The 9,567-nt window shown below is 41.1% G+C and overlaps 1 protein-coding gene across 1 annotated transcript; it reads right to left on the reverse strand.

The window, feature by feature from the left end:
* Nucleotides 1-1,987: 1,987 nt before the first annotated feature.
* Nucleotides 1,988-7,526, reverse strand: LOC127335803 (uncharacterized). The gene is made up of 4 exons (XM_051362538.2): nt 7,065-7,526; nt 6,886-6,974; nt 6,628-6,783; nt 1,988-2,358 (listed from the first exon to the last, which is right to left on the reverse strand). The coding sequence occupies exons 1-4, from the start codon at nt 7,347-7,349 to the stop codon at nt 2,184-2,186; spliced, it is 705 nt and encodes a 234-aa protein (XP_051218498.1). The 5' UTR covers nt 7,350-7,526; the 3' UTR covers nt 1,988-2,183.
* Nucleotides 7,527-9,567: the final 2,041 nt, after the last annotated feature.

A 9,567-nucleotide genomic window follows, 5' to 3' on the forward strand; every position in this document is an offset into this window, starting at 1 on the left:
CGCCTCCTATACGAAAGTTGCCACCTAATACTCCCGGCACAAGCCACATACACATTTTGGTTAAATCTCATAAAGTTAAGGGAGAACTGTTTTCAAAGGCTGGGATTTGCACCAAATTAACATAATACCAAAAACTTGTTTCACCTCCAAATCCAACTTTAGTTCTCTTCCAATAAAATATAAGTTATTGAGCTATTAATATTAGCCCATGAGGCAGAGGCATTGTGATCCACCGCAACAATTTGTTTATCCATCACATATCTAGCCCGCACTTTTTGCCAGCCTCTTTCTTCTCAAATTCAACACCATTTTACAATACTAATATTTGTTTTCTATATATTCTTAGTCCCTAACACGCCCTCAATTTTGGGTTTAAATATTATTTTGATTTGATCATATGATGATTGATGATAGTGCTCCCTTCGTGCCCAAAAAAGCCTCCTTTTGAATCTTCACAAGACATTCATTAAAAGTATTTAGGAATTTAAACATTGAAGCACGGTCGATATGTATGGTGGTTAGGGAGCATTCTATTAAAACTTTCCTTCCAACCAAATATGAAGAACCCCTACCAGTCATACAAAAAAATTAAAGTTTTTTCTTCAACATCCGACTCTAGAACCATAGGAGCACCTTAGTATTTAATAGGACAGCTTCCCATTAGGCAGTTGAAAACCTTAGCATAAATCTCAATCTTTAAGTTCTCTTCATTAGTCATCAATGATTCAGTCTTACCAAAATAAATTATTAGCCTCTCCATGTTTACAAAAGGCACCAAAGTAATTTAACATTTATGGACATTTCCTTATTATCTTGAAACAAAATAGTTGTGTCATTTGCATATTGCAAAATAGCCACCCCATAAACATAAAACATGGAATCAATCCATGAATGAACCCTCTATTTTGAGCTTTTATATACCTCTTGGCCAAACAATCGTATTGAACAACAGAGGAGACACATATCACCTTGTCTCACTCCTTCGCAAGTAACGAAATTCCCGCCGCAATTGCTATTTTAAATTTTACACACGGGGTACCACCTTTAATAATCTTTTTCATCCACCCTCGGGAACTATGATTGAAACCACATAGTTCCATTCATGCAAATAAAGATCCCAATTAAATTTATCATATGATTTCTCAAATCAATTTTCAAAACTGCAACCTTCTTGTTTCTAATCTTAGCCTCATGTAGAGTCTAGTGCAAAGATAAAACTTAAATGGATTTTGACAAGGTAACACAATCCTATCTGCTGCATGATCAAGTCTAATTGGCAAAACTTTGGTACCCATTAGCTATTCTGTGAACAAAATTTGTATTGTGATCCTATTTCAACAACCACTTTTCACCGGCCCTGCGGTACTAATATACCCGGCAGCTTCATAAATATCCACCAACTATTTTTGCATTTGTGCTCTCTAAAGTTTTCACCTTGAATCAATTGAATGGTGTTTTTTTATGTTATTTTCCTTTTTTTTATCGAAGTTCTTAAAAAATATTGTCTCCACGATGCAGTCAGATAGACAGTATACTCAATTATTACTATGCGAGAAGGGGAGTTTGTCCTAGTTCGTTTAGAAGTTTACACTGCAACTTACCGGTGACGGAGTCAGGTTCATGCAGTCTCACAATCATTAGCAGGCTGGCCAGCCAGAAGCCGCGCATGCACCATGATGAGCGAGTAGACATGCAAGGATCCCTACCTACTAGCTGCCTTCTGGACATTAGACAGTGTGTTTGCAGTGCTGCAAGCTGCAGATAGCTAGTGGATTATGCGTATACATGGCCGACAGCAACAAGATCACGACCTCTCTTTCGGTGCCAAGCTTGCATGCATTGCAGCCATGCTCAAGGCTTTTAAACTAGCAGCAGCCACACATGTGATCCACGACTTTTAAGCTAGCAGCAGGCCAGCAGCCACACATGTGATCCACGGGACGATGATTCATCAGCCAGAGCCAGGCACTATTTACCACATCCTACATATATGGTAACACCAGACATATATAGCGATCGATGTAGTACGATGAACCAGATGCGTCAGATTCAGAATAATACAACTCGATGCATTCTTCAGTTGCATGTTGGCATATGCAGTAATTAACGGTGGCGCTAGGCTATCTAATCAAAAGCATGCACGCATCTACCATATCCAACTAACAAGTGATTGCTGTTGGTGATCAGAAGGAGGTGAAGGCGCAGCTGCCGGTGTGGTCGCCGGAGTCGTCGTCGTCGCTGCAGGGGATGTGGGTGTGGCGGCCCTCGTAGGTGGTGATCACCATGCGGCAGTCCTCCGACAGCCGTTCCACACGCTTCTTCACGCGGCAGTTGGTGTGGGTGCACCGGTAGTAGCTCCTGCGCGTACGCACACACACGAGAAGCCAGGTTGGTCAGAAAATATCACCAACGATCTCCTCTAGTAATAAGGCTCAGCTGATCACGTTAAAAAAAACCTGTGTCGTCACAGCCTCACAGTTGATCTAGAACCGAAGTACATTGCAAAATTACTTGTATTGAATTTCAACAATAGAAATGGTTTTGTGCTCCATGGAAATTAAGAGAACGGCAACAAACAAAGAGCTCACAGACTGAACTACTAATGTATATAACCTGCCTTACATTTACAGACATATTCCTTAATACAATAACAAATTAAAATTAGATACAGAGGAATTGAATATATGAAGCAATTTAGTTTGTACAGTTTATCGAGCTTATTCATGTTACACTGTAACATTAACTATCAAAGCGATATTCTAATTTTTTTTACGGTGAACGGCAGGAGCTCTGCCTTTGCATTATAGAAGGGGGAAATTGATCGGTTAATAAGGAAAACCGGGCCCAAAAACATACATCACGCGGTTAATTCAGGGAAACCGGCAAAAGACCACGCACGATAACTCATGCCAGAAACAAATGTTTAGGACCAAAATTAAAATGAGAACCAAATGAAACTGGCCAGGCACACATCGTTGTAACTCTGTATTAGTGATGTATAAATGTAAAATGTATTCGGAAATCCATTTTTTTTCTCAATCACCTTGAAATTGGCCTGTTGAGACCTAGCCAGACTTCACCACTCTGGAAGCGTGTAAAGCGTGCAACGTGCATGCAGTGTATAAAAGTTTAGTGGAGCGTGGTTTGGAACCCTGCCTCCTGTTCACAAAAAAGTGATGATCTGGACACTGATACGGTTTTCAAAATGTAACTTTGACTAGTTTCTGTAGCAATATATGCACAACGAAATGAATAAGTAAGTAATATTTGCAGAAGTTTTCTCATGACAAATCTATGCTATGATTTTAAAGTTTCCACTGTAAATATTTAAATGATTAAATCAATATCAGTGGTAAAAGTTTTCAACTTGGACTTAAGACAATGTCTAAAATCCGGGTTCGTTACAACTAGCTAGCTAACTTTGAAGCACCCATACTAGTCTGTAAAATCAATGCTTCTTTTCTGACTAAATAAAATTATAAATTGGGCCAAGTATTCACCCTGCATGTGCAATCTAGGAGTTACATCGATAAAATTTTGTTTTCAAACACAACAACAACTTTTCCACGTCAACTGAACAGGCTCAAGTAAAATAAACAACCGAAGTGAATATTAGTCATGTGATTACGGACACAGTGTTTCCAATATATTGCACATTTACGGTCTGGAGAAATTAGTACTCCCTCCGATTCATATTAATTGACTCTAATATGGATGTATCTAGAACTAAAATGTGTCTAGATACATCTATATTGAAGTCAATTAATATGAATCGGAGGGAGTACTGTAATATCCCCCGAACAAAAGGAACCTTGAATCTGAAATTTTGCTCCATTTTCCTTGCTGATGCAACCAAAATGCACGTACAAAGTACACACGCCTATACTATTGCGGTAGATCACGAATAAACTGTAGGACTTACTAGTGGCCTAAATGCAAGCATGCATGATGAGAACTTGGACCAAGGAGAAAAGAAAGAAGGGAAAGGCTCTTTACAAGATCTGTAATTTTGTAGAGATTGCAGAAATATGTATCTGTCCTTTTTTCTTGGTACATTATTGTATGATGACCCTTCAATGCAGCACTGCTTTCCCCTATGTGTACTAAGGCCATCTCTAGCCGATTCTTTATAATTTAGAGGAGCAAACGGTGGAGTAAACTTAGAGCAGTACAATTTTACTCCTCTAATGGGACCTGGACCTAACTGACCCCTCAAATTTAACTCCTCAAACAAAGTGACCCCACATGGAAGTCTCTATATTTCTTCTTCCTAGGTGACATGCGAGGATGAGGACGATGATGGCGATGGGGTCAAGCAGATTGAACCCCTCGACGAGAGCAGGGAAGTGGATGCGGAGCGAGTCGGGTCCGAGGAGGGCAGCGAGATACGAGGTCTAGGACCGGCCAAGCCCTGTAACCCCCACGATAGCCTCCAGTAGTATATTCCCCGCGACAAGGAAAGCCGCTATGGAGCGGAGCTTGACCTGCAGGTAAATGAACCCCCCTCCCCCAACAGATAGGATCTTAGTCGCGTGGTTGACCCAGGAGAGGAAATACATACTACAATGTCTTAATGGATCAGCTAGGGACACCCTAAGGGCATCTCAAACTGTTGTCCCCATCTCTCTTTCCCATATGTGCACATGGGGCTTTCCCAAACAAATGGTGAGATACAAATGGAATGGTACCCAACTGTTTGCCTTGTTTGGGAACACCCATATGTTACTGACATGTGGGACCCACTCATCAGTAGGTCCACTGAAGCTTTCCGCCACCGGCCCTCCTCTGCGCCAAATTTTCCAATCACCGATAGATAGAGCCCACCTAACATATGGCACACTCGATCAAGGCCTCCTGCCTGTGCAGCATGCCAAAGCGGAAAACTAGGAGTGGTACCATCACCGCCCAGTTGATGTCTGAGTTCCTCTGCTCCCGGGTTGTCGTGCCTCAAGATTTATCATGCTATGCTTAAGGTGCTAGATATAGAGGATCAAGAGGAACATGATGTATATCAGGCTCGTGCAGATCCCGACAACCATTGCCATGCCCGATGACATAGATATAGTGGTGGTACCGGGTGGGAGTCCACTGTGGCTGCAGATGGGGGGATATAATGGGTAAATGCCATTAGAGAATAGCTAGATGTCACAACAAGGGAATCTCAATGGGTCCTACCACTTTGTGTAGATAGAAAATTTCCCAAAATTTCCCAAACTCAGCGAAGGTTTAGGGAAAATCGTGCACATATGGGAAGAAACTACATATAGGTAAGGCTTGGGGGTTACCTTTGGGTGGTGTTTGTGACAGATGAGGCAAAAGTATGGCATGGAAGGTTTGGGGGTCTCTCTTGGAGATGCCCTAAGGGTTTATTTGATTCTAAGATTTCAAAAGAAAAACTCAGAAAGAGAAATGTAATATTATAGAGGCATGTCTTATTAAATCCTATAAGATTTGAGGCCATGTGAGTTGGCACTACATAATATTTCATTATACCGCCATGTAAAAAAAAGTAGGAAGTTATGATCCCTGAGAATTTATCCAAAAAACGACTCTAAGATTGGTATGTCATGTATCAATGCCTATAGATTCCTCGAGTACCTTGAAATAAATGATTTTTTGAAGTGGTGCATTTAGATGATTCAGTAGAAATGAGCACGAGAGTTTGAGAGGAACAATGATTTAGTAGAGAGATATACAAAGGTGCATTGAACTTTCAAATAAAATGAGGTGTTGAATTTCTTATGAAGCTTGAGTTGTGGATATGTTCTTTTATAATGCAAAGGTCCATTCAAGGAACAAAATATTAAGGACTTGTACCCTTCAAAATTCCTACTAAAATAGGAAGTATGATCCAAAGAGACCATTGCGGATCAAAGAGGCTCCGTTTAATCATGCATAAGGAGTATTGAGTAGCTATCTTATATAGATAAACAACACTGCCCCTAAAGGTTATGCTCATATATAGTCTGTACTAAATAACAACAAGGTGTTTATCTCGGGGAAAACAATTCTTCATTGCACATAGTTTTGATCATTATAAATAAAATAGTGGTCCTTGGATTACTAGTATCATTTTACTTTACGTTTGTTGATTATTCTCAATTAGTGAAGTGCTTTTTTCATAAACCTTATTCACCTTAAAACTTCACATGGCTAAGCCTAAAACTGGTGTTCATAAAGTATGCAATTTTAGCGAAATATTAGTGCATTTTCCGTTTGGCTTATATGTGCAGTGGGTGGAGATGACAACGGTTGGATGCTGCTCCAAATGTTTGAAAATTGACGGAGGTCCAACTTTTCTCTATTGATTGATGGCAATAAGTATGCACATTCCCATTTTGATGTTAAGTGTCAAAACATAAATATTCATAACACGTACAGCAAGTTATCAACTTAACTTCTTTTTAGGAAAGTCAACTTAGCATTTTTAGTTAGTCAATTGAACAATGCTAAAAACGCTGCCACATCAAAACAATATTTAGTCCCTAAATCTCGAATAGCGTTGTAGGGATGTAGGAATATCGCCATAAGAATGCACGATCGATCTTTGAACCAGCAGGGTCATGGCGAAGTAGAAGAACACGAAGTAGGGTAAGCACAATAGCACATGCGTGTGTATATTATTACCTGGGATGAAGACTGTTCTTGACAACCTTCTGGCCGTACTTCCTCCACTTGTATCCATCGTCCAGGACATCCACCTCGCTCCTGGTCTGGAAGCAGAATCGCGGCTCCCTCATCTTCCTCCTCACCTTCATCTTCCCCTTCTCCGCCCCCTTCCACCTGCGCATATATGCCAGTCCGCCACCATCGATCACCATATGTACCCATCGGACGCCCAAACACCACAGTAATCTGTCACGCAACAATACACATCTTACTTACCATGAGCTTGCGCCATGGCAAGTGGCCGCTGGAGTGGTAGTAGTAGTACTGGCAACCTCGTTGCCGGCTCTCGCCGCCGATGTGCCCGCCTGAGAGAGAAGCCAAGATTTCTATTGAATCAAGCAAGAACACCAGACATCAAAGGAAAACAAGCATGCATGTCAGCCTAGATAAATCACCTCGCCTGCGCCGCCCAAGGACGCGAACCCGGTGGGCTTCTCGCATGCTGATGCGGGGGCGGCGGGTATAGAGTGGCAGAAGGGGATCCCGGGGAGCAGCGGGTATAGGCCACCGCCATGGTCCGACGAGAACATCACGCCGTGGTTCCCAGACTGTCCTTGTACCAACGGCATCTGGATAAGCTTGTGTTGATTCGGCAATGGAGCCAGAAGGGGAGGGGCCGTGTACGGATCGAGCGCGTAGAGGCTGGGAAGGCACGCCTCGAGCTGGCTAGCACCTTCCATGCAAGATCATGCAAGCGATGGATCAGTATGGCCTAGCTAGCAGCTTGGGTGCACGAGATGCCAAGAAGAAGAGAGAAAGAGGTAGGTGATTTCTTGCCTAGGTTAGAGATGAGAAAGACACACGGAGAGAGAGAGAGGAACAAGCGCGGTGGGCAAGCTATAGCATCTGGGAGGGGGACTGGACAGACGACCCACCCTTTAAAGAGCATTTTGCTCAAATTGTGGTACTGCTTGCTGCTGTAGCAGCTGCTCGACCGATCGTGCAGATTCATCCATCGGCTCATGCTTTTGTAGCTTACGTGGTGATGCTTACCTGTTATAAACTAGCTAGCGTCGTATATATATGCTTTTGTTTTTACGAAATATGCTTCACCGTTACATACAACAAACTCCTAAGGTCATTTTTGATTTACGGATCTTGAAAACACAGGTACGGGAAAAATTGTAGGATTGTCTATAGGAATTGAAAAACACATAAGTTTTTTGGTTGCACCACAGTAAAACACACATGATGTTTGAAGAATTTGGTGCATGCCATAGTTGTCATTGTATACGAACGAAGGCATTTTTTCATGAGGACCTATGGAGAATTTTCATACGAACTTACATGAACAACAGCCCACAAGAAAACTTTCTATAATTTTCAATTCTACAAACCAAACAAGCTAGCTTTATAGATTTTTTTTCCAAGGAATAGAATATCCTCCAAATTTCTTGAATTCCTTTAAACAAAATAGGCCCTACGTTCTTCTTAATGCCAATCAGATAGAGCTAGCACATCATGATGTTTGAGAACATAGTTCCTAGATTTGTACAGATTTGAAAACGTCAAATAGAAAAGACACAACATTATAAATAAAATCAAATTGAGATCTGTACAAATGGATTATGTACAGTTGGCCATTGGACTAGTAGAAATAGGAAAACACGGTGATCCTAGTGATCTAATAAAATCAAATTGAGAGTATTGTTGTGCTACGTGCAATAAAAGATGCTGGTCTTCCTTTTGTACATATACTAGAATGAGTTCGAACAGAATTGTAGAATTCATGCATTTTTTGGGTAAAGCTGAGATCAAAGGACTTTTTCTATGTTGTTAATTTTGTTTTGTTCATTTGATCCATATAGGTGTATATTGTCACATTAATTAGGGGGAAATCATGTACATATATTGTTTCTCCACTTCTCGCATGAATGATACGAGTGCATGCTGTGTGAAGGCAACAATAGAGAAAAGTGATCTGAAGGAAATTTAGGGTTACGTTGTTGGTCCGCTTCGCCTCAAGTGGCCTTGAGGCCTTCAAGGTGCAACAGACCACGACCACTCACCGCGAGAGGGTTCCCATACTTTGTTTAGATTTCTTTAGTGTCTTCTTCGGGATCGTGTGGCGGTGTTGATATTTTGAAGTAAAAATAAGGTCCTTCTCGCCATATCCTCGCTTCGGTGGTGTGCTTAGCTCTGACAGAGGGGCCCGTGAAGTTGTGAGTCCGAAGGATCACCTGGGATCTTCATGTTCATTCATGTTGTTTTAGGTGTGGCTATTTCGATCAACGAGTATCATCACTAACGATGATTGTTGCTCTAGTGCGCTGGTCCTTTGAGGCATTAGCGCGACGATTTCCTGTTTATCTACTACAACAAAGGTCTACTACGACAAATTTTACCTGGCTCCGGTGATGGAGGGGCGAGGACATTGGCGCGCCTTTGGCTCACGCTAGTTTCTGTAGTCGTCGCTAGGTGGTTCAATAAACTATATATAACTTGAGTACTTTTTAGGCTCTTTATACTACAAATAATGATTATTCATAAAATCGGTGGACATTTTCAAAAAGTAACTAAAATAGTAATTCATGCTCTTCAAGTTTTTATTGTTCTTAGGTGCATTTGACCCATTGCCTAAAGAAGAAATCCACACTCGTTCTTCAACTAGGTGCCAAAATCTAATCTGGGTCTCTAGATCAATTCCATACCTCATATTCTCCCTTCTTCAAATGTCAAACTCATCAAGATTTGGTAATGCGTGCCACCAAATGTGTCTCTCGCTGTGATGTGGCAACCATTTGGACACGTGCTAGCCACATTAGCACGCTATGTTTAAATTAAATATGGAAAATGAAAGTAAATCATGGGAAATAATAAATATTTTTTTTAACAAACTCGGGTTTGAACAAAATAAACATATTATAAAATATATGTAACTTTTTGGATTCTTTAATG

This window comes from Lolium perenne, chromosome 2 (assembly GCF_019359855.2).
Source record: "Lolium perenne isolate Kyuss_39 chromosome 2, Kyuss_2.0, whole genome shotgun sequence".
Classification (NCBI taxonomy): domain Eukaryota; kingdom Viridiplantae; phylum Streptophyta; class Magnoliopsida; order Poales; family Poaceae; genus Lolium; species Lolium perenne.